The 26,540-nt window shown below is 44.1% G+C and overlaps 1 protein-coding gene across 1 annotated transcript in view; it reads left to right on the top strand.

Annotated features, from left to right (window-relative positions):
• Positions 1-26,540, top strand: part of ADAM9 (ADAM metallopeptidase domain 9) — a 162,642-nt gene that overhangs the window by 128,727 nt on the left and 7,375 nt on the right. Inside the window, exons 13-21 of the mRNA XM_075346380.1 lie at positions 590-682; positions 972-1,167; positions 8,445-8,550; positions 11,130-11,313; positions 11,426-11,506; positions 11,969-12,074; positions 12,161-12,296; positions 20,734-21,016; positions 21,252-21,319. Coding sequence (XP_075202495.1) covers positions 590-682; positions 972-1,167; positions 8,445-8,550; positions 11,130-11,313; positions 11,426-11,506; positions 11,969-12,074; positions 12,161-12,296; positions 20,734-21,016; positions 21,252-21,319 — 1,253 coding nt within the window. The remainder of the gene's footprint in view (positions 1-589; positions 683-971; positions 1,168-8,444; positions 8,551-11,129; positions 11,314-11,425; positions 11,507-11,968; positions 12,075-12,160; positions 12,297-20,733; positions 21,017-21,251; positions 21,320-26,540) is intronic.

The raw sequence follows: 26,540 nt of genomic DNA on the forward strand, positions 1-26,540 counted from the left end.
AGTTGACAGCTGAGATGTGATCTGCATAGAACAAGAAGTATCATTATATTACGCGGTTCATCAGCTCAAGTGAAAATTGCAAGATATAAATATAGGGACATGGAAATTAATAAGTTGCATCAATAAAAAATGATGACCATTATTAACTTTAATTAAACAATTAAACTTTAGGTAATTTTCTGAGGACTCGTTCCTTTCATAGCACATAACTCGACACATCAGCCTGCAGTTCCAATATAGCACTGCCCCCTAGTGGTGGAGTAGCAGCACAGCTATTTTCACAAGTAGTAAAGTAAAGGACATCATGACGATAAAGAAACCCTCCCTGTATGACGGAGCTGAGGTGTTTGGACGGAGCAGAGCCGTTATTTTTTCCTTTTGGTGACATCTTCGTTTTACACAAGATTTTCATCCTAAAGTGTATGAATAATCCACCTTTGTGTGGAGGGGCATAATTGGGTTTAGCCCTGGTGGGCTTGAGTGAACACCCCTCTGTGATATTTGACCTCTTGATGGAAAGTCCTGATTCCTCTGCTTGTGTCCGCTGTGGATGAGTGATTCCTTCTTCTGTATTTTGGGGGATTTCTAGGAATGTGAGAAGGATCCGTGCTGCCAGCCTGGGAAATGCAAGCTGCGATCAGGAGCGGAGTGTGCAAATGGCGCCTGCTGCCAAAACTGCCGGGTAAGTGGGGCGTATTACCATCTAATGCACAGAACATGACCACTCCAGGTCCGGCTGCTGTTACCCCTTGTAGTCAGCTCTTAAAGGGCTTGTCCATCAGAAGAAGACACATCCCATAGGACGAGGCGGGAGGCTATACTGGGCTCTTCCAATGAAAATGTAGTAGAATTAGGCAGTCCTATGTAAATACATGGCTGTAATATGTGGCCGTGCCCAGTGCTGTGAATAGGAAGTCACTGATACCAAGTTCTGTATGTATATTGGTAACGTTCTCCTAATTTCTCCCCAGTTTTCGCCCGGTGGTACCGTGTGCCGAGCTGTGACCAATGAATGCGACCTCCCCGAGTATTGCAATGGCTCGTCTCCTTTCTGCCAACCAGATGTTTTCATCCAGAATGGAAACCCCTGCCAAAATAGCAAAGCCTACTGCTACAACGGCATGTGCCAGTACTACGATGCCCAGTGCCAACGAGTCTTCGGACCGAGTAAGAACGTCACCCTTAGAGATTTCCATCCAGGGATATCTGTAATAGAGGCTGACAGTGCCGTACAATGGCCTCCGAGCACATTCTGCAAAACACAATGCTCATTGATTTGCTTGTAAAGGATATACATTGCTCCCAAAAAGTTAGGGATGTTTGGCTTTCAGGATGGTCCTATAATGCCCTCTAACCTTTTCAGGTGACCTTCTCTAACCTTTTGGATGCTCATGTCCAACTGTTCATTGTTTCAGAACTTTTTGCACAACTTGCTGTTCTCTAACAAGGAGCTTAATGGCAAAATTCACCCCAGGTTTCTGATCCATGAATCGCCTAATAAATTTCAATGGTCAATTAGAATTGGTATTTAAACCGTCCTCCTCATCATGATGATCACATTTTGATATCATGAGACCAAGACAACACCTTACAATTGATGGGCAGTATTGCGCCATTGTGAGGCTTCAAGCCGGATGTTCTCAGATGGAAGTGTCCACTGAGCTTAGAGTATCACCAGCAGGTTGTACAGAGATACAGAGAGACTGGAAGAGTCACAGAAAGGCAGAAAAGTGGATGTCTTTTGGACTGATGACCGCTTCATTGTGAACAGTGCTTTTCAGAACCGGATTATAAATGCCACACAACATCAAGAACAGTTACGGGAGGTGAGAGGCACCCAAGTATCACGTCAGACCATTCAAAAGCATTTACATCAGTGTGGTCTGCGTACTAGACGACTTACAAGATACCTGACCACACCACCAGGCACAGGCGTCATCCATGTACCTAACCCCACCACCAGGCACAAGCGTCATCAACGTACCTGACCACACCACCAGGCACACGCGTCCTCTACATTGGATGAGGGACTAGTGGGCCTCGGTGCTGTTCACTGATGAAAGTTGATTCACACAGAGCAGAAATGATGGCCGCCCCCGATTTTGGAGACATCAAGAAGAGCGCTGTGCATCAGCCACTGTTGTCACCAGACGAGCCTTTGGTGGTGGTGTTACAGTGTAGTCCGGTGTGTCTAGTCACTACAGGACAGCCCTACACTGTGTGAATGATACAGTGACAGCGCCTGCTACTGGAATAACATGATTAATCCAGTCATTGTGCCTCTGCATGAACAACACCGGCCTAATGTCATCTTCATGGACAACAATGCTCCAGCTCATAGAGGTCACATCATTAGTGAATGAAAAAAGTGAAAACAGGGCACGCATGTGAAGAGTCTCAGGACAGGAGTAACGTTGAGACCGGTAATTAAAACTGCTCACCTGGAGTGGTTGTGCAGCCCTCACACAACCACGGTATTAGACGGGAGTGTAATGTTCCGCTGTCAGGAGGATTATCCGTAAGATCCTTCCAGGGAGACGGATTCCTGTATGCCTGATCCAGCCGCGGGTTAGTGTAGGGAATAGCCGTCCAAAAGGTCCTGGTTTTGATGATTTGATGAAGCCTCCGTTTAAGCAGCTCTTGCCATGGATCCTCGAAGGGGGAAACGATATACAACGCGTTTCGATATACACAATATCTTCGTCAGGTTATCCACCTGAAGAAGATATTGTGTATATCGAAACGCATTGTGGCTTTGATAAAACAAATAAAACTTACTAAACGATTTGTGGCCTCCTTAGCGCTCTATTACACCATGATTCACTTTTATTGACATCATTATTGAATGGCTGCTGGAGACTGGGGGACCTCAAATGGAGTAGCTGCACTTTCTCCAGACCTGAACACTATAGAAAACCTATGGGGTCAGCTGAGTCGCCTGTAAAGGCCGTAACTCTGTGCCCCAGAACCTCAATTTCCTCAGGGCTGCCCTTCAAGAAGAGTGGGATGCCATGCCTCCACAGAAAATAACTTCACTTGTGACCAGCAGGAGGCGTCGTTGTCAGCTGTAATTGATGGTCAAGGCCACAGGACAACTTATTGAGACAGCGACATGTTGGGGGGTGTGTACACACCACTGTTGTTTGTTTTTGTTTCAATAAATTGTTGAAGATGAGAAAATCCCCATGGCTGGTTCTACATAAATGCCCGACTTTCATAATAAGATATCACTATAGTGTGAATTTTAAGTTTTCCATAAGTTTCACCCGAAAGCCAAATATCCCTAACGTTTTGTGAGCAGTGTATATATAACTATCACATTCTGATGTCAGAACCTGGTCGATGTATGGAGGTAATCAGCACAACATAGTACCGCTTATCAGCTGCTTAAACAGTGTGTGACTGGTCAATAAGAGCCGCAGTCAGAATGATTCATCCTGCCATTGTAATCGGGTTCATTACTAAAATTCACAAACTTTCTTCTCTTTGCAATAAATCAATGATACAAGAACAATGTACATAACACTAGTAATATAACAAGTGGTTTCTCCAAATGTGCCACAAACCAACCCTTTTACTGATTACTGCAGTCTTAAGGGTACTTTGCACACTACGACATCACAAGCCGATGCTGCGATGCCGAGCGCGATAGTCCCCGCCTCCGTCGCAGCTGCGATATCTTGTGATAGCTGCCATAGCCAACATTATCGCTACGGCAGCTTCACATGCACTCACCTGCCCTGCAACGTCGCTCTGGCCGGCGACCCGCCTCCTTCCTAAGGGGGCGGGTCGTGCGGCGTCACACGGCAGGCGGCCAATAGCAGCGGAGGGGCGGAGATGAGTGGGACGTAAACATCCCGCCCACCTCCTTTCTTCCGCATAGCCGGCGTGAGCCGCAGGACGCAGGTAAGGAGATGCTCCTCGCTCCTGCGGCTTCACTCACAGCGATGTGTGCTGCCGCAGGAACGAGGAACAACATCGTAACATCGGTCCTTCCGAAATTATGGAAATGACCGACGCTGCACCGATGATATGATTTCGACGCTTTTGCGCTCGTTAATCGTATCAAAAATGATTTACACATTACGATGTCAACAGCGACGCCGGATGTGCGTGACTTTCATTTGACCCCACCGACATCGCAGCTGCGATGTCGTAGTGTGCAAAGTACCCCTTAGAATTATTCACCCCCTTCATGGCAAATGTCTGTAGTAGTGATGGACGAATAGTAACTATTTGTGTTCGGATTATTCATAACTAATCTCAAAGTGCTATTCTGGTATTCGTCATGAATAATGATGCAAGTCAATGAGGAAAATGGAGCATTTTGCTTTTCATGTCGAATACTGGAACAGTGCTCAGTATTTGGTAAGCATTATCCAAACACGAATAGTTACTATTCACCCTTCTCTAGTCTATAGTACCTAGTACAGCCCTCTGACTGTTATGAGTGGCTGCAAAAGTGATGTACGTTCCTCAAAATGAGGGTCAAATAACAGTCAAGTGGGTGGATGGGTGAAGCAGACTATAGTATGAACCCACTAATCCTTGATAATTGTCCTATCTTGCTGATAAAATATACTGGGAATTAAAGGGGGTTTCCACTACTAGGACAACCACTTCTAATTCCACTTGTTTCCCCCAAGCAAAATGAAAAAGCCTATACTCACCTCCTGTACTGGAACCGGTCCAGCAGTGCCGCAGCTCGCGGTTCTGGGGCTTACATGGGGTTGCGACGTCACACAAACCACTTGATCAATCAGCTCCAGTTTCCTTCTCCCCGCCTTTGGACCAAACAAGTTAATCAACAGGAAGTGAGCGCTCCGGTTGTACTCACTTCCTGTTGATTGCTCGTTTGGTCCTAAGGCGGGGAGAAGGAAGCTGGAGCTGATTGGACGCAGAGCTCATGTGACGTCACAGCCTCATGCAAGCCTGGATACCGATGGAACGGCGCCGGTATGGTAGGTGAGTATAGGCTTTATTATTTTACTTGGGAGAAACCTGTAATCAGAAGGGGTTGTCCTAGTAATGGACAGATCCGTTAACAATATAAGTGATAAATTCAATAGATAGAATAGATAATAATATTATTGGACAGAAATAATGGGATTGATTATAGTAAAGCGATATTTTGAGCAAATACTAAAAAAACCACCTAAGTGTCCGGCACTACTAAGGGGCACTTTGCACACTACAGGTGCGATGTCGGTGGGGGCAAATTGAAAGTGACGAACATCCGGCGTCGCAGGCGATATTGAAGTGTGTAAAGCCTTTTTGATACGATTAACGAGCGCAAAATCGTCGTAATCGTATCATCGGTGTAGTGTCGGTCATTTCCATAATTTGGAAATGACCGATGTTACGATGTTGTTCCTCGTTCCATCGGCATCACACATCGCTGTGTGTGAAGCCGCAGGAGCGAGGAACATCTCCTACCTGCGTCCTGCGTCTCACGCCAGCTATGCGGAAGGAAGGAGGTGGGCGGGATGTTTACGTCCCGCTCATCTCCGCCCCTCCGCTTCTATTGGCCGCCTGCCGTGTGACGTCGCTATGATGCCGCATGACCCGACCCCTTAATAAGGAGGCGGGTCGCCGGCCAGAGCGATGTCGCAGGGCAGGTGAGTGCATGTGAAGCTGCTGTAGCGATAATGTTCGCTACGGCAGCTATCACCATGATATCGCATCTGCGACGGGGGCGGGGACTATCGCGCTCGGCATTCCAAGCATCGGCTAGCGATTTCGTAGTGTGCAAAGTGCCCCTAACACTCACTACGGTCTCAAAGACAGCATAGCTGGGAGCTGGGTGGAGAAGCAAGAGTCATGGGTGCTGTAACCAAGCAGATATAAGCTATACACAGCAGCAGACCAAGGAAGAAAGGTCAGCACTCACACGACATCTTGAGAAAGTCAATCTTTTATTTAATCTGATAAAAGCAGAACGGAGGGGGAAGGGGAGGATGCGGAGAGCAGAAGGTTGATGGCTGCCGTTTTGTGCGTATGGCAGGACCTGTAGAACCGCGGCCATACACAGGGAAACGGCAGCCCTTATCTTTCTACTCCCCACATCCTCCCCTTCCCCCTCCATTCTGCTTTTATCAGATGAAATAAAGGATTGACTTTTTCAAGATGTTGGGTGCGTGCGGACCTTTCTTCCTTGGTCTGCTGCTGCTGTCGACCGATATTTTGACAGTGGTCAGAAAAACAAAAAATGCTCAAATAACAGGTAATGTTGACAGTGGTCACTTGTTCTTGGAATAAAGCATGTCCTAATACAAATATTGGTCCCCCAGTACATTAGTACGTTAGATGAAGAAAAACAATAAAAAACAATACAGTGGAATCTTGGTTAACGAGAACAATCCGTTCTGGGAGTCTGCTTGTTAACCAAGTTACTCGTTCAGCAAAGCAAGATTTCCCATAGGAAATCATTGCAATGCAAACAATTTGTTCCACAACGTGTTAAATGTCCCATCCTGGTCCCCTATTCTATCATTCCACACAAACACACACAAACACAAACTCACACGCACATATTATGCTCACCTTACCTTCCGTTCCATCGCCGGTCTGCTGGGACTTGCTGTTCCGTGCTAGGGCTGTGTATCGGCTAACCATAACGACGAGGGAGGAACTTCCGCACCCAGAGCGCTGACGTCAAAGGCAGGAGCTTCTGATTGGTCAGCTCGCTGACTTTGAGTAATCTCTGACAGCGGACGTTCCTGCCTCGTCACCGATTGTTACCGATATAGATCCTGGAGCGGCGAACTACAGGACCTAGGAGGCCGGCGAGGGAACGGAATGTACACATATTATGCTCACCTTACCTTCCGTTCCATCAAGGGCCTCCTGGGTCTTGTAGTTCGCCGCGAGGATTTCTCCCTTGTTGCGATGCACCGGCGAACTACAAGACCCAGGAGGCCGGCGATTGAACGGAAGGTAAGGTGAGCATAATACTGTATGTGTGTGCGTGTTTGTGTGTGTTTGTGTGGACTGCAAGAGTGGGTCAGAGCGCGGTGGATGTACGGAACCGGAAGTGTGTGCGGTGAGTATTTTGCTCGTACAGCAAAGCTTTCTCGTAAGCCAAGTTACAAATTTACAGAAAGCTTTGCTTGTTAAGTGAAATTCTCGTTAACCTGGTTACTCGTTAAGCGAGGTTCCACTGTATATGATACATACACAAAGGAACGATGCGAGTACAAGATGGACGGGTCCGAGGATGTTCAGATCGGTTTCAGAAGCTCCAAACAGTCCAAAGTTGACTAGGAGCGAACCCTATAGATCCCTATAATCGGCTGATCTGTCCTGACATCTTATATACTCCCACTCTGACAAGGGCAGTCCACAGCTGGCCCCATATTGGAGGCCCTGCACTCTCGCTATGTGAAATCAAGCTATTAGCATGACTAGCGGTGGCTGAACCTCATTGCACCAAGAACTCTGCATCAATTGAAACCCTGGTGACTCCTACGGGAAGAAACGCATCGGGAACACATAGGGAGAGTGCAGGACCTCCAGTATAGGAAGCCCTGCACCTTTGTATTCAGCACTTCCAGCTTTTTTTGTACCTTGTGCTGTGTGATTTCTCCTTGTAATCACTACATGATCCTGAATCTGGACATAATCCCATTGAGGCCAGTGACTAGCTGCAGCGGTCACATCCCTGAATCCGAATGCTCACTAAAACTTGTCATTTCTATATTATTTCTTAATTTCTCACATTCATTCTGAGACTTGTAGTGTTGCAAAGGTAAAACTGCACAGGTTGAACAAAAATACCATAGAGGAGTGTCCGCATAGTTCTAGGTTCAGTGGTTCTATTAGGCTACTTTCACACATCAGTTTTCTGCATTCAGGCACAATCCTTTTTTTTCCTGATCCAAAGGATCCGGCAAAAAAATGTAAAACCGTATCCACCGGATCCGGTTTTTAACGGATCCGTTATGCCGGATGCGTACAAAACCGGATCCGGTGGATACGGTTTGCATCCGTTTTTGCATCCGGTTTGTCCTTTTTTTTGAAGGATCAGCTTTTTTAATTAATTTGGTGCATGCACAGTTTACAAAAACGGATCCGGTAGCCGCATCCATTTTTTACCGCATTGCGCCGGATCCGGCGTCCATAGGCTGTCATTGTAAAAGACGCCGTATCGCGCCGGATCCGGCGCGATGCGGTTTTTTTGCCGGACAAAAAAACGTTGCAAGACACGTTGCCTCCGGCCGCCGCTTTGATAAATTTTGCCGCATCCGGAAAAAAACGGATGCAACGCAAAGCCATCAGGCACAATCCGGTTACAATGCAAGTCTATGGGGATAAACCGGATGCGGTACCGGATCCGGTTTACCCGTTTTTTTTCCGGATTGTACCTGATGGCAAAAACCTGATGTGTGAAAGTAGCCTAAGGATTATTGTAGCTATCTGACATGTGAATATGATTCTGTGTTTAGATGCAAAGTCAGCGGCTCCTATTTGTTTCCAAAATGTAAACTCCAAAGGTGATCGATTTGGGAACTGTGGTTATCAAGGCACTGCATACAAATCATGTGAATCAAAGTAAGTCACATAGTTTGTCCTAGAGAACTGTTCACATTTGGTTCTTTTTGTCTGCACTGTATAAGATATGGTAAGCTCTATCTATTGCTATTTCTATATGGGTTTTCCATTTGTGCATCTCATTAGAATATGCTATTTAGGGTATATGGGCATTTTACAGGGATTTCTCACTCAGCCCATCCATATATTAAAGGGAATTTGCCACCAGGTTTTTGCCACCTAATCTGAGAGCAGCATAATGTATGGGAAGAGATCCTGTTCCAGTGATCTGTCATTTACTAATTAGAACCCTAATCAGTATACCAATACCGCATCAGAACCACCAGCAATAAAGAAATTCATCATAAGAACCACCAGAAATACAGAAATTCATCACCAGAACCGCTAGCAAAAAGAAATTTAACATCAAAACCACCAGCGGTACAGAAAAACATCCATGTAACTATCAGTACAGAAACACAGCATCAAAACCCTCATCAGTACAAAATACATCACCAGAACCACAAGCAGTACATGGCACATCAATTGTAATGTGAGATCAAAGCCATATACATTTGCCACCTAATTTGAGAGCATGATAACGTAGGGGCAGAGACCCATATTCCAGCGATGTGTCACTTACCAAATAGAACCCACATCAGTACAGAAACACAGCATCACAACCACCAGCAATAAAGAAATTCATCATAAGAACCACCAGAAATACAGAAATTCATCACCAGAACCACTAGCAGAAGGAAATTTAACATCAGAAGCACCAGCGGTACAGAAAAACATCCATATAACTATCAGTACAGAAACACAGCATCAAAACACTCATCAGTACAAAAATACATCACCAGAACCACAAGCAGTACATGGCACATCAATTGTAATGTGAGATCAAAGCCATATACATTTGCCACCTAATTTGAGAGCATGATAACGTAGGGGCAGAGACCCTGATTCCAGCGATGTGTCACTTAGTTGGCTGCTTAGTGTAGTTGTGATCAAATCACTCTTTAATCAGCAGCAGACTATCATTACACGACTACTTGGTGTGTTGCACGTAGTCCAGCATATTCATGAGCTCTGTATAACTGCTAGATCTGCAGCACAGAAAACATTGATTTTATAAAAATGACAGCAAAAAGCGCAGTAAGTGACACATCGCTGGAATCAGGATCTCTGTCTCTACATTATGCTGTTCTCATATAGGGGAGCAAAACCCTGGTGACAGATTTTTTTTCAACCCCTTAACGACCTTGGACAGTAGTATTACGTCCCTGCGGTCATAGTGTTAATCTGCACCTGGTGCTGCGGGCTGCAGGCGGGGATCCACGCACATGTCAGCTGATTTCTACAGCTGACGTGTGCCTCGCAGGTACGAGTGGAATCGCTATCCGCCCGTACCTGTTAACCCCTTAAATGGCGCTGTCAGCATGTGAGCGCCATGTTAACGGCGATCTCGGTAATTGCATAAGCACAGGCCGCCACCGGAAGTCATGTGACATGATCACGTGGATCCGATGGTTGTCATGGTACCACGGGGTCATTTGATGACTCCTGTAGCTCACATGACTCAAGTCCTGAGATGAGCTTTTCTCCCGATCTAAGAGGTGCTGCTCTAATCGGGAGAAATAAATGAGCGATCAGACTTGCTGATCCTTACAGCCCCCTAGAGGAACTAGTAAAATTAAAAAAAAAAGTTTAAAAAAAAAAGGTTTTTAAAAAATAAAAAAAACTTAAGTTCAAATCACACCCCTTTCGCCCGATTGAAAATTAAAGGGTTAAACAAATAAAAAATATACACACATTTGGTATCGCTGCATTCAGAAATGCCCAATATATCAAAATATAAAATCTATAAAATTAATCTGATCAGTAAACAACGTAGCGGCAACATAATTCCAAACGTCAACATTATGTTGTTTGGTCGCCGCATATTTTGCGCAAAATGCAATACCAGGCCATCAAAACGTAGCATCTGCGCAAAAATGGTACCGTTAAAACCGTCAGCTCAAGACTCAAAAAATAAGACGTTACTGAGCCGTAGATCCTGAAAAATGAGAACGCTACAGGTCGCGGAAAATGGCCCAAAACGTCCGCCACTTTTTTCGGACAAGCATTTGATTTTTTTTTTTAAACCCTTAGATAAAAGTAAACCTATTCATGTTTGGTGTCTACGAATTCGCACCGACCTCAGGCATCACACCCACACATCCGTTTTACCATATAGTGAACACAGTGAATAAAACTTCTAAAAAAACTATAGTGCAATCTCACTTTTTTTGCAATTTTTCCACATTTAAATTTTTTTTTTGACGTTTTTCAGTACACTATATGGTAAAACTCATGGTTTCATTTAAAATTACAGCTGTTCCGCAAAAAAAAACAAGCCCTTTTATGACCAGATTGACTGAAAAATAAAAAAAGTTACAGCTCTCGGAAGAAGGAAGGCGACAAAAAAAACCCCGGAAAGCGCAAAATTGGCCGGTCGTGAAGGGGTTAAACAATCAAACACCCTGTAATTGGTTTATGTTGTCATGTGGCTATAACATCTGTTCTGGTTCTTTGCTTTATTTTGTGGTTCCCCTCAGGAATGCAATGTGTGGAAAGTTACAATGTGAAAATGTGAACTCCATGCCTATCTTTGGCATTGCGCCTTCAATCATTCAAACCCCGGTCCAGGATATAATATGTTGGGGGGTGGATTTCCAACTTGGTTCTGATGTTCCAGATCCAGCTATGGTCAATGAGGGCACCCGATGTGCAGAAGGGAAGGTAAGGACTCCCAAACAACTGTATCAATTAATCTATAATGTTTTCCAGGAAGTAATGTTATCTGTGTTTTGATTTATGAATCTCAGTGATTTATATTCTCCCTCTACACTAGGTCTGTAAAGGTTTCCAGTGTGTTGATGCAGCAGCCCTGGGTTATGATTGTGATGTACAAAAGAAATGTAGTAGTAATGGGGTGAGTAAAGACACTTCTTTCCTTTTTTTTTGGCTTATCACAGCTCAAGTACTTTGATATAGTCTTGCTGATTACCAGATTTGGTTAAATAAAGTATTTTTATGCATACCTGAATTCTGCTTTGCTGCGCCATACATCAGGGGTGTGTGTTAGACCCATTGCGGTCCCCTTTATTTAATTTGTAAAGTTGAAAAGTAGATTATCATTATGGCCTCATCAATTGCTATGTTATCTCAGATTAGTAGAAAGTCCAGAAATATTTTAAATTACTAGGTCTTTTTCAAGTCCTCCATTGAAATCAATTGGAGTTTTGCAAAGATCTTACATTTCTCCGCCTCTCAAAACTGAAAAGTGAATTTTTACATGATATTGTCATAGATTGAGTTTGCGTGATACCAAGTCTACTTCTCTATTGCAGATTGTTAATCTGTTATACTGGCTGAATTTATGTTTGTTTTATAGGTATGTAACAGCAATAAGAACTGCCACTGTAATGATGGCTGGGCCTTTCCAGACTGCAAAAATAAGGGTTATGGTGGAAGTGTTGACAGTGGCCCTACGTATAATGGTATGATAACGAATAGGGGAGAGGATAGGGCTTCCCTATGGTAAATAATAACTGACATTTCATTTTTCTTTTGTCGGACACTTCAGATAAAGACACTTCCCTCAGAGATGGGCTTCTTATTTTCTTCTTTTTGGTCGTACCTCTCTTGGCTCTTGGAGCATTTGTATTTTTCCGAAGAAACGAACTGAAGAGGAAATTTTGTGGAAGGAGACGATCACATGGGTAAGTGACAAAAAAAATAAAATCAAGGCAAGGCCTTGATTGTCTTAACCTCACCAGTGGAGAGTGAGGTAGTTGATAAGGAGCACACACTTAAAGGTCCAGGTTGCATCGGACAGTCTACAAGCAATGCTTACTGCCATCGTTAAAGGGAATCTGTCAGCAGGTTTTTGCTATGTAATCTGAAGATAGCATGCTGTAAGGGTTAAATCATAGAATTCAGGGATGCCTGTGTTGTCAAGGTATCTTGTTTATTTGCTCTGTTTGTTTGCGGTGTGGCTAGCCGTCTCCTGATTGACACCTCACTGTCAATGCTCCATCTCTATAGAGAGCCTGGTGTGGGCGGAGAAGCTCACTCAACTCTGCTACATGGCTAAATCTAAAAATACTGATTGTGTCAGAACGGTTGTAGCCAGTAATCTAAGTGATACATCATTGGATTCAGGATCTCGTTCCCTACATCATGCTGCTCTAAGATGAAGTAGCAAAAATCTGCTGGCAGATTCCCTTTAAATGAATGTGTCATTAGAAAATGACCTATTGTTGAAATCATGTCATTATGTTTTTGTTTTTTCTTTTTTTTTTTTTGAGAAATAGTTTTTTATTTATATACTGTATTGCAATCAGTTTTAAAGAAATTGCAAATGTTCAGCTGTCCACTGGGGCTATTCTAGCCTCTTACATGCAGTTCTTTCAGTAAATCCACATATACATTAGCAGCAGTAGATGGTCTCAGATCTTTTCTTCTGTATTGATGCATTCAATGAGCGTGTGCAAATATCATTGTACATGGAGCAGGTGGGGGTGAGCCGTGACATATTGTTAAAGGTGGATCCTGTGTTATTAACTGTAAGAAGAAATATTTCTGGTCACTGTAATTCTGACCGTGATGATAATGAGATACTGAAAAGTCTTCTTTACAGAACGGAAAGGATGAATCTAAAGTGGCCTTAAAATCCAGAATAAAAATTGCAAAATTTCCATTTTTATTTAGACAGTATAACATGAAATTTTTTTTTAAGAAAAACTTATTTAAACCATAGTTAATTTTCTGACAGTATATCCCTTCAATCTTATCTTTTCTGGTACCACAGTTCAATTCCATGCATACAAAGTATCTGACATGGACCTTGATGTATGCTATGCTGCACTGAAGGGGGTCCTACATTTTAATCCGGATTTAAAACTATTGTTTTTGATCATATCTGTTATTACTGCAGCATCAGCGCTGATTCAAGCAGCCAATCTTCCTTAAAAATTCCCCCACCCCCATGTATTTCCCTCTTTCACTTTGTTTTTTTTTTTCTATCACTCTCTGTTCCTCTCCCTGTCACTTGCTAGTTTTATCTTTTTGTTTCTCTTAAGCTGCAATTACACTGCAGCCCGTTTCACAAATATCTGCCGAACGCCTGACGAAGGAAGGGGCGAAACGCTCATGCACCTGGAGAAGTGACCTTTTTGGGCGGCACAAAAAATTATTGTTCTTGGCAGTGCATTGTCCTATGTAAACAGGGTTTGTGCTGCTGAAAATTATGACCGCCTAAGTGCACTGGGTAATCTTTTACAGATTGTTCCATGCGCATCTATTACTTTGGTTTGGAATTTAAACGACTGCTGTTCGGTAAAGGTTTATAGGTTGGTTGTCGTATTACACCCTATTAAAGCAGGCACTTATATTTTATCTCTTCTTATCTGTCCTTTTGGGTTTTTTCTGGCTCTTTATTTTTCTACTAGCTGTACTCCCCGGCTTCGCCCGGGTTAATAACTGCTGTTAACAAAATAGAATGTATTAACAAAAATGTATTCTGCACACAAAAACCACAAAACAAATAGATATAAATGTAATTATTAAAAGGCAAAAATTAAGCTAATAGAAGTATTTCACAACATATATTGCAACACCACAGATATTCCACACAGATTTAAAGGGAAGGTATTGCGGTTTTTTATTTTTGTATTAAAAATAGTGATTATGAAATCAAGTATTTCTAATACAAAATGAAAATCACAGCTTATTTAGTTTTTATGCAATTCTTATTTTACTGGAGGCACTGGGGGCTGTGTGTACCGGTGATACTGTCTGCAGGGTTGTGTATCTAATCCTATCCTGTGTGATACTGTTTGCATAGCTGTGTATCTAATCTCCTGTGTGATACTGTCTGCAGAGCTGTGTATCTAATCCTATGTTGTGTGATACTGTCTGAGCTGTGTATCTAATCCTCTCCTGTGTGATACTGTCTGCTGAGCTGTGTATCTAATCCTCCTGTGTGATACTGTCTGCAGGGATTTGTATCTAACCCTATCGTGTGATACTGTCTGCTGAGCTGTGTATCTAATCCTATCCTGTGTGATACTGTCTGCTGAGCTGTATCTAATCCTCTCCTGTGTGATACTGTCTGCTGAGCTGTGTATCTAATCCTCCGCTGTGTAATATGGTCTGCACTGCTGTGTATCTAATCCTCTCCTGTGTGATACTGTCTGCTGAGCTGTGTATCTAATCCTCTGCTGTGTGATATGGTCTGCACTGCTGTGTATCTAATCCTCTGCTGTGTTGATACTGTCTGCTGAGCTGTGTATCTAATCCTCTCCTGTGTGATACTGTCTGCTGAGCTGTGTATCTAATCCTCTCCTGTGTGATACTGTCTGCTGAGTTGTGTATCTAATCTTCTGCTGTGTGATATGGTCTGCACTGCTGTGTATCTAATCCTCTCCTGTGTGATACTGTCTGCTGAGCTGTGTATCTAATTCTCTACTCTGTGATATGGTCTGCACTGCTGTGTATCTAATCCTCTGCTGTGTGATATGGTCTGCTGAGCTGTGTATCTAATCCTCTCCTGTGTGATACTGTCTGCTGAGCTGTGTATTTAATCCTATCCTGTGGGATACTGTCTGCTGAGCTGTGTATCTAATCCTCTCCTGTGTGATACTGTCTGCTGAGCTGTATCTAATCCTCTGCTTTGTGATATGGTCTGCACTGCTGTGTATCTAATCCTCTCCTGTGTGATACTGTCTGCTGAGCTGTGTATCTAATCCTCTCCTGTGTGATACGGTCTGCTGAGCTGTATCTAATCCTCTGCTGTGTGATATGGTCTGCACTGCTGTGTATCTAATCCTCTCCTGTGTGGTACTGTCTGCTGAGCTGTGTATCTAATCCTCTCCTGTGTGATACTGTCTGCTGAGCTGTATCTAATCCTCTGCTTTGTGATATGGTCTGCACTGCTGTGTATCTAATCCTCTTTGTGATACTGTGTGCTGAGCTATGTATCTAATCTTAGCCTGTGTTATGGTCTGCTGAGCTGTGCATCTAATCCTCTCCTGTATGATACTGTCTGCAGGGCCATGTATCTAATCCTGTCCTGTGTGATACTGTCTGCTGAGCCGTGTATCTAATCCTGTCCTGTGTGATACTCCTGCAGAGCCGTGTATCTAATCTTATCCTGTGTGATACTGTCTGCAGGGCCATGTATCTAATCCTATCCTGTGTGATACTCCTGCTGTCCTTGGTGACACTTTAGACATTTCTGGTCACCAACAAAATGGCTGTGCACTGTGTCCTTACATGTCATTCTCTGTTATCTGTTGTAAACACTCTGATTAGGAGAGGGGAAGCGTGCCACCACACACAGGAGAGCAGACTCCACCCACTTTACGGCAGGCTGTAATCTGAATTTTTTCTACAGTGGAAATTCAGTAGGATTTCAGTAGCTGCTCCCCCTAGTGTTTAACAGCGGAAAATATCAAACTTTTTCATTTTCATTTTTTTTTTTTATTTTGCTCAATTAAAAAAAAATAAACTAAACATTAAAACATTATTACTTTACATTTTTTCAGTTATTGGAATATTTTTTTTTTTGACGACACCTTCCCTTTAACTAAATTAGCCAAGTAATGTGCTCCGTCTGCCTTTTTCCCCGTCTGCCTTTTTCCCCGTCTGCCTTTTTCCCCGTCTGCCTGTCTTTTTTTTTGTATGTCTCTATCTCTCTGTTTCTTTCCCTATCTGTCTCTTTCCAGGTCTGTCTCTTTCCCAGGTCTGTCTCTTTCCCAGGTCTGTCTCTTTCCCAGGTATGTCTCTTTCCCAGGTCTGTCTCTTTCCCAGGTCTGTCTCTTTCCCAGGTCTGTCTCTTTCCCAGGTCTGTCTCTTTCCCAGGTCTGTCTCTTTCCCCGTCTGTCTCCCCGTCTCTTTGTCTGTGTTTTTTCCTGTGTGTCTTTTTCCCTGTCTGCCTGTCTCTGTCTGTCTCTATTTCTCTGTCTCTTTCCCCGTCTGTCTATATCAAGGTCTGTGTCTTTCCCCATCTATCTTTGTCTGTCTCTCTGGCTGTTTCCTCCTTCCCTGTCTGTCTGTCTCTTTCCCTGTCTGTATATCTGTCTGTCTCTTTCCAGGTCTGTCTCTTTCCAGGTCTGTCTCTTTCCAGGTCTGTCTCTTTCCAGGTCTGTCTCTTTCCAGGTCTGTCTCTTTCCAGGTCTGTCTCTTTCCAGGTCTGTCTCTTTCCAGGCCTGTCTCTTTCCAGGCCTGTCTCTTTCCAGGCCTGTCTCTTTCCAGGCCTGTCTCTTTCCAGGCCTGTCTCTTTCCAGGCCTGTCTCTTTCCAGGCCTGTCTCTTTCCAGGCCTGTCTCTTTCCAGGCCTGTCTCTTTCCAGGCCTGTCTCTTTCCAGGCCTGTCTCTCTCTGTCTCTCTGTCCGTCTCCCTACCGACATCTTATTACCTCACATATAAGCTTATTATACTATGAATGTCTGTTGTTCCTATAGCAACCAATCACAGCTTCTACTAATAACCTGTAGTTCCAGGCTCCATTTACTTTAATGGAGGCATGTTTTTTGGAGAGTAACTGTAAAGCACGGGAGTTAAATTTTCCTCTCCTAACATAGTCTATGACGTTCCCTGGGTCACATGAGGTGTCTGTGCAAAATTTCGTGATTGTAAATGCGACGGTGCGGATACACTTTTCGTTTCACTTTTTCCCTATTATGTAGATAGGGGCAAAATTGATTGGTAAATTGGAACGCGCGGGGTTCAAATTTTGCCTCACAACATAGCCTATGACGCTCTCGGGGTCCAGACGTGTGAGTGTGCAAAATTTTGTGGCTGTAGCTGCCAAAGGGCATTCAAAGCAGATATATTGCTGAAAAAACTCTACCAGTGAAGCTCCCTATGAGCTCACAATCTAACATAGATACATATTTTGGAAGAACCCGTGGCCCACTGGATTTGTATCATAGATTCACCTTGGTCAGTTTTCGCAGCAATTGTGTGGCGATCACCACGGTCAAAACACCCGACACGTGTTTCGGCTTCCCGAGTCCTTCGTCAGGGGGCGTGCGTGTTTTTGTAAGATGGCAGATAATGATAATTTCCTGTAAGTGAATAAAGCCGACCATGCGCTTTCCTAAAACAATTTTGGACAACGACTATTCCTTCCAGCCCCCTCCCCGACATACACATTGATGATTCTCAAGCCCAAATATGCATACTGTATGTTCTTAATGGTAAGAGGTGGTGGCATTAAACCATCACCCATCAAAAAATATTTACTGATCAGTGGTCATTTAAAAGCCTTTTTTCTCAGGCAGAACAGGTTTAAAGGGATTCGATCACATCGGAAAACACTATTTACCTGCACATATAAAGTTAATCTGCAGGCATATAGTGATAGAAAAATGCCAAACTGACATACTGAAAGTGCAGCTGCTGGGAGAAAGTGAACTTTAGTTCTCCTGCGAGCTGCCATCTTTCAGTCACACAGGCATACCGATGCAGTTAGTCAGCACTCAGTTTAATGTGAGCTGCGGGTGTAAGTGCGGGCGGCACTGACTGACATCCAACTCTACAGGGCAGAGCCAGCTGTCAGTCAAGGTGCAAGGGGCGCTTACAACCGCCATGCACAATACTGCGAGTGGTGACTATAGCTGCGCCGGTTCGCCAATATGACTGAAAGAAGGATAAAGTTTTCTTCCAAGAACCACGCTTTCATTAATCCACCACTCCAGCTTGTTTTTTTCATTTTTTATTTCACCTCTAGAGTGGCGCTTTAAATGTACGTTCCCTGCCCCCTGTCTTATACTCACCTTCTGCCGTCTTCATCTGTTTGCAGCACCGTTCCGGTCAATCTCCTCCAGTTTGTGACTTCCCGGCTCCTCCAGTGTTTCATGGAGCATGTCGAAGTTCACAACTCCATGCAAGTCTATGGTCGCCTAGTTCTGGCTCTCGTAGACTTGTATTGAGAGCTTGTGACGTAACTTCTGACTTCCGGCCACTCAGACATTATTGGCACAAGACGGTGCCACGGGACGGTAGCGGCACCAAGAAAAGATGAAAACCCCAGAGAGTTGGTATAAAACAGGGGGCAGGGGACTTAGATTTAAAACATCACTTCTGCCCTGGGAAAAAAAAAAAAAACACTGGATGGGCGCTTTAAGGCAGCCGAGCCCTATTCTAACTCTGTATACCGTATTAACCCTATAAAAGCAGGTAAATAGCATTGTCCGATGTGACCGATTCCCTTTAACTATGTGCACTAAACATTCTGTCATGTATTGCTCAGTGCGTATAGGCTGGCATTGTTCTCGGCAGCACATTGGTCATCTGTGAAGCACAAAAGATCATTTTGTCTCACGTATGAGCATTTTGCCAGACACGCTAAGCTATTTGCAGACATCTCTCAGAACAAGTCATCCTAGAAACGCTCATTTTCGTATTGTCAGGCAGTGTAAACAGGTGTCACGCGGTGTTTGGCTCTAAACTCGCCGAGTGTCACGGCGGCATCAGGCGCTGTTCAGACCATAAACTCTGACACTGCTCACTATACTTTCTCTGGTGCTTCTGAGTTGCACAAGCAGGTTCAGGCATCGACAGCTGTTTGCTAATTAGTGATTGGACTAGCAGGAGTTAATTTCTGCTAACCTTCTGGTTACCTTTTGGATCACATGTTGCAGAAGACCGATCACTCCCCGCCTTTTTAAAATTGAGGCATTTGTCTTCCCATGCCGACTATAGGTTTTTGCTAAACTTGTCCGTGTGCTGTTGTTTTCCAGTAACTGATGATTTACTGCGTTTTGTCTGGTGTTCTGTGGAATTCCTCCGGTCGTCTGGTTGTTTCCTCCCTTCTTTAATTTTACTCTTTATCACTTGTCTGATTACTCTGTGTGAGCGTGCTATGTGATAGTTTTGGTTCCCCTGTTTGTCTATCACTGTTGTTGGTGTTAACCTGCTCTTATATCACCACCCCCCTGGGGTAGGGAGGGGGTACTAGATCAGGGCTAGTCAGGAGCGGGGTAAGGCTGGCGGCTCAGACATCCTCACCATCAGAGGTAACTCTAAGATAAGGGACAGTCTGAGGGCCAGTCTAGGAGCCTCGGTCCCTGCTCTCCCCCGGTCACAACAGGCTGCCAATCATAAGATGAGCAAAATACTTATTTGTCTGGTGAAATTACTGTTAGCTCCATTAAAAAAAAAATCCTTGTTCTTGGCAGGACATCGTCCTATGTAAACTGGACATGTGCTGCCATAATAATGGCATCGTACTATGTAAACTGGACACGTGCTGCCAAGAATAATGGCAGGCTATGGGCAATAAAAGATCTATTACTAATCGTTCTGTGGGTGTTAAAAACCTGGTCTACTTGTCTGAAACAAGCTCGTGAACCGCTAAACATCAATTATGTAACCAAACGGTTGTTGTTCTCGGCCACAAATGTTGTAGCGTAAACTTGAGGGTAAAGGCCCCGTTACACACAACGACATATCTAACTATATGTCTTCGGGGTCACGGAATTCGTGACGCACATCCGGCCTCGTTAGCGACGTCATTGCGTGTAACAGCTCCGAGCATCTGTTAACGATCAAAAATACTCACCTTATCGTTGATTGTTGACACGTCGTTCATTTTCAAAATCTCGTTGGTCGTTGTGGACGTACGTTGTTCGTCGTTCCTGAGGCAGCACACATCGCTATGTGTGACACCCCGGGAACGACGAACAACAGCTTACCTGCGTCCTCCGGCAACGAGGTGGGCGTGTCGTTAGTGCAGCTGCTCTCCGCCCCTCCGCTTCTATTGGCCACCTGCCGTGTGACGTCGCTGTGACGCCGCACAAACTGCCCCCTTAGAAAGAAGGTGGTTCGCCGGCCACAGCGACGTCGCTAGGCAGGTAAGTCCGTGTGACGGGTCCTAACGATGTTGTGCGCCGACGGGGGCAGGTGCGATGTCACTGCGTGTAAAGCCCCCAAAGGTATCGTATGTTGGGATGTAAGAGTGCTGTATGGTCTTCATTTCTCACTTATGACGTTTCTATTGCAGCCTCCTCGGTTACAATGATCTGACGTTATGAATCTTGAATCACATCTCGAGGTGTAGATATTTGTGTACAGGAAGGAACGTAGAGGCTTTTTGTTTGGAAACAGGAGCCCTGATTCTTACATTTCAAATTTATTTGATCGTCAACAGGACAACACAAGACGTTAACAGAGACATACCCAAGAATGTCCCTGGCAGGAGTGGTCCGTCCGAAGGAGAGTCGCGAAATGCTCCAAACAATGTGCCGGGTAGAGGTGGTCCCTCCACAGGTCCTCCAAGGAACGCATCACAGATGCAAGCAGCCAGAGTGCCCCCTAATTCCAGATCCCAGAGAAATGTACCACCCAACGCCAGTCCTGCTGCTAATGCACCCCACAGGAATGTGCCGCCGATGGGACCCAATAGAAATATTCCTCCATCTTACTATGAAAGTGTAAGTACCATGCATACCCTACAATGGTGTCCTGAAGGCTCCATAGAACCGGAGATGATTTTCACCAGACAACCAGTGATGTCTCTATTCCTGGGCCTGTCACCCATTGAATGTCAAATCTGCCTGTGTAAGCAGACACATTATTGTAAGAAGATTGGATTGTGTTGCAACGTCACAGTGATTGAAGCCACGTTTCCTATAAAGCTTTTATTCTGTGTTCCTTCTTACTTCACAGTCCAATAATCCGACAAACGTCGCTGTTCCAACGTATGCAGTAAGGCAACCTCAACATACACCGTCTAGGTAAGCCAAAAGAGCGGTACTAAAGGAAATTTTAAAGAACTCTAGTGTTTTTTTATATATAATGCCCTGATCAATCCATATTCTCATTGTTTAATTCATTTCATCCCTCTTCAGTTACTTCTATACATTTACCTCCATTCAGTATAGGAAGATAAGTCATGTGATCTCCATTCTGACAACCAGTCCAGTACATGCACTAATGTGTACACAGGGAGTCAATGTCTGACTTGTAACCTAAAGGATGACATCAGCACCTATCAAATCCCTACCGACATCTCTCAGACTCCACTTCTCTCCACCCAGGTCCACCCTCCTTGTCCTCCATGCAATGGAAGAGTACACTAAGATGAGATTGTTGTATTCATTGTTATATTCATCATCATATAGGAGACACTGAGACTGCTGCATTCATCACATTGGAGACATGGAGACTACTATATATATCACATAGGAGACACTGAGACTGCTATGTCCATCATATAGGAAACACTGAGACTGCTGTACATGAATCACATAGGAGATGCTGAGACTGCTACATACATTAGATAACAGACACTGAGACTGCTATGTGCATCATATAGGAGACACTGAGACTGCTGTACATAAATCATATAGGAGACACTGTGACTGCTGCATACATCAGATAACTGAGACTGCTGCATATATCACATAGGAGACACTGAGACTGCTATGTGCATAATATAGGAGACACTGAGACTGCTGTACATACATCATATACGAGAGACTGAGACTTCTGCATACATCAGATAACAGATACTGCGACTTGTGCATACATCAGATAACAGACACTGAGACTGCTGTATACATCATATAGAAGACACTGAGACTGCAGTACATACATCAGATAGCTTACACTGAGACTGCTGTATATACATCACTAGGATACAGTGATACTGTTGCATACATCACATAGATAACACTGAGACTGCTGCATACATCACATAGGAGACACTGAGACTGCTGCATACATCACATAGGAGACACAGACAGCTGTACACATTATAAAGGAGCCACAGAGCAGTCTGTGTTTCCTATATGATGTGTACAGCAGTCTCTGTGTATATACATAACAAAGAATACACTGAGGCTGTATACATCATATAGGAAACAGAGACTGCTCTACATACATCATATAGCCTACCTTGAGACTGCTGTATTTACATCACTAGGATACACCGAGACTGCTGTATATATCAAATAGGCAGGGTTGGACCTAGAGCTAACCAATGGAATTGATTCTAGGGGCCCACCCTATAGCTACCATAAACAGTTTTATTACTTGTTCATTTTTCAGCCTCTCTCACTAAAACGCAATGGCGGACTGAAGTGTCGAGGGCCCACAGGAGGAATTGATTCCATAGGGCTCACCCTACTCAACATAGACATTTTACCTCTTCATACTCCAGCCTCATGCACATACACATGCACATGAGGCACAGTACAATGTGTAAGGCCTTATTTATACATAAGTATTTTTGATCAGTGTTTCATCAGTATTTGCCAAAACCAGGAGTGTCTCCAAATTACAGAACAGGTAGGTGTCAGTCTTTCACTTATAGTTTTGCTCTGTTAGTATTAGGCTAGGTTCGCACACTGCGTCTTTTTGACGCTGCGTTTTTGTGCGTTTTTGGCCGCTAAAAACGCACAAAAACGCACCTGCGTCGAAAAAACGCATGCGTTTTTGCCGCGATTTGGTGCGTTTTTGGCTGCGTTTTTGATCTCTGCGTTTTGCTGCGTTTTTCCAATGCATTGCATGGGGGGAAAACGCAGAAAAACGCAGGAAAGAACTGACGTCCATTTTTTTTTTTTAACTCAAAAACGCAGGTAAAAAAAAGATGTGTGCGGACAGCAAAAATGAAAACTCATAGACTTTGCTGGGGAAGCAAAGTCCTGCAGTTTTGAGGCCAAAAACGCACCCGAAAAACGCGCAAAAACACCGCGAAAAACGCATTGTGCGCACATAGCCTTACTCCTGGCTTTGGCATACATACACTGATGCAAAATACTGCAGTGTGAATATGGTCTAAAACCGCGCATGCCTCTAAATGAGTTTGGCAGATGTATTACAAGACATTTACTGCAATTGGGGACTGGCTTAGAATTCTGTTCTATTTACATCACTTTTATGGAGTAAATTGTGTTGAATATTTTGGCCGCACCCAAAACTCATGCATATAGATTCACTTTTCTATTGCACATATCCGTTTCACACAAAATAGTATTTAAAAATGAAAACTGCTTCTCCTACCAGCCTGCTGAACTCCAGGAAGGAGTCTTGTCGATGATAACATTAGCCGGAGAGTGAGGTGATGAGGTTCGGGCAATGGCTGCAATCACCCAGCATCAATCACATCACAACCTCACCAAGCCCCTACTCTGAGGAGTGAGGGTGCAGACTGCACAGCCTGCTATTGTGACTTCACTGACCTGCCCACCCGCAGTCTCATCATTTAGGAGTGAGGATGGGAACAATGGAAGCTGGTCAAAATGGCACCTCTGCAGGAGAGGGAGGAGATGAGTGGCTGCAATCACCCAGCACCAATCACAGCTTCACCAGGCCCCTACTCTGAAGAGTGAGGGTGCAAACTGCATGGCATGTGCCTGCTATGGTGACTTCACTGGCCCACCCATCCAAATTCTCATTATTTGGGAGTGAAGATGGGGATAATGGTAGCTGGTCACATTGGCACCTCTGCAGGAGAGGTGTCATCTAGTACAGCTATTCACTCCTCTGCTAATCTCCCTTCTTCTCCTGCTGGATTGGCTCGGGGCGTTGGCGTCGGGTCTGATACCTGTACAGGAGAGGTAATAGGGGTCTTTTAGATGTTTGTGTAGCAGACCAGAATGTACAAATTTGCCGCGGCTCTCCTGACCAAAGCATGACCACTTCATATAGTTCTATGAGGCTGTCACACTACGCACAGGAGACCCATGACCAGTCCATGCACAGACCGCAATGCAACAGAATGGCCGGGGGTCTTCTGACCAGAACGTGACACACTTATTGAAATATATAAAGCTATCATGCTTGTATCAGGAGAGCAGCCGTCAATCTGTACATTCTGGTCTGTCCATGGTCTGTGTTGCACGGACGTCTGAAAAAACGTTTACAGTCAATGGCATGTCTCCTGCACAGATGTCAGTCTGACTCTAACACTTAGTGCCTGTACAGTAGGAGAAAAATAAAGTGCGACACTATGGAAGCAGATTAGCATAGCAAGGAATAGCTGTGCTAGGATAGGAGGGGGAAGAGCCTTCTATCTCTTTTCAGTGTCAGCCTTGCAGCGGGGCCCACCGGGGAATTCCCCGTTTTCCCGGTGGGCCAGTATGAACCTGCACATAAGGTGTACTGGACTGCTGTATATACACTAACGAGCGAAAGGGTGACAATGTTTTGAACTTCTGTCTTTCAGGCTCCATATCTTACCACCAACTACAGCTTCGTACTTGAGACTACCATCATTTTATAGACAATCATCTTGACTATCTCATATATAAATTTGACTTGCAGCTATTTATCAAATGATTAGTTATGCAGATTCTTGTCATATCACATCATTGTTACTGTTTTGCTCCTGGTGGTGGAAAAATGTTTTTCTTCCTGTATGCTACAAATTACAACCTGTTTTCACATTCCCTAATAGCTCAGTGTGTTATTAGGTTGATTCCCAAGTGAAATGTCATTGGTTTTAATCAAGGAGCAGCCATGAAGAAAATTTCCCAAGAAAAGAGAAACCGCATCATCCAGCTCATAGATAGCTGTATCTCATCCAAGAAAATTTCCAAACATACATCATGTGAGGCCATGACAGTTGGAAGAATACAAAATGAAGTCCGTCCATCCATTCATAAGCCAAGAGGTGACGTTCAGACAAAATATCAGAGTTAACAAGTCGCTCATCACAAGGTCTATCAGTTTTGGTGAGACAAACCCGGCAGTGGAGGCGGCTCGTCTGCTTCATAATAGTGAGATCACAGACGTCCGTGCAAACACCGTGTGACTCACATAACACAAGTCTGGAATGGTGGCCCAAAAAAAGGTGAAGAAGCCTCGACTTCAATATCATCAGAAGAAACATCTGCTCTAGTTTGCAGAAAACTACAAAAAGTGTACAGTAGAAGATTGGAAACAGGGGATTTGGAGCGATGAGGAGAAAGTAAATAGACGGCTCTGATGGGGGCAAATGGGTCTGGAAGAAACAAGGGAACAAGGCGCTAACGGATCGAGAAATTGAGGGAACTGTCAAGTTCGATGGAGGAAGCCTGATGATATGGGGGTGATTCACTGCCAAAAGTGTTGGATACTTGACCAGAATCGATGGTGGTCTCAATGCTGAGCTATATGTGAGGATCCTACAAGACAAGTTACTTTGTACACTTGAGTACTATGGGTATTAAAAGGACGACATAGTGTCCAAGGAGGACAATGACCCAAAGCATATGTCTAGATTGGAGAAGAAATGGTGCAGTGATAATGAAGTAGAGGAGCTGGATTGGCCCCACAGTTCTCAAAACTCAACCCAATTCAACACTTTTGGGTAGAGTTGAAGAAAAGATTGTATACATCCCCAAGTGAGCCAACCAGTATAAAACAACACTGGGAACATGTAGAAGAGACCTGCAATCAAATTTTGGTTGAGACATGCTTGAATCTGATCTAGAGCCAGGATTCAGGCAGTGTTCAATGTCAAAGGTGGATTTATAAAATGCTGACAAAAATAAAATAAATTAAATTTAGATTAGACCAGTAACAATGCAGTGACATGACAAGAATCTGCATAACTAATCATATGCTAAATAGTTGCAGGTTAAATTTAATGATGAGACAGCCAAGATGATTGTCTATAAAATGAATGTATTCTTATGCTAAAAGCTATAGTGGATGGTGAGATATGAAGTCTGAAAGTGAAAAGGTAAAAACATTGTTACCCTTTTGCTTGTTAGTGTACATCACATAGGAGACACTGAGACTGCTGTATATACATCATATAGGAGACACCGAGATTGCCGTGTACACATCATATAGGTGTAATGCTCACAGCCGGTGTAGAGGCAGCGAGTGGGATTAGTGGACCCACTGTGTCACAGGGGAACCCTGGGCTTACCCTTTAATGGGAGGGGCTTGACTAAGCTCCCACCGCAAGGTGGACACTAGGTGCCACTCCCAGGGTAGTGACCAGGACTCTGGTATCTGACCCCC

This window comes from Anomaloglossus baeobatrachus, chromosome 4, assembly GCF_048569485.1.
Source record: "Anomaloglossus baeobatrachus isolate aAnoBae1 chromosome 4, aAnoBae1.hap1, whole genome shotgun sequence".
Classification (NCBI taxonomy): Eukaryota; Metazoa; Chordata; class Amphibia; order Anura; family Aromobatidae; genus Anomaloglossus; species Anomaloglossus baeobatrachus.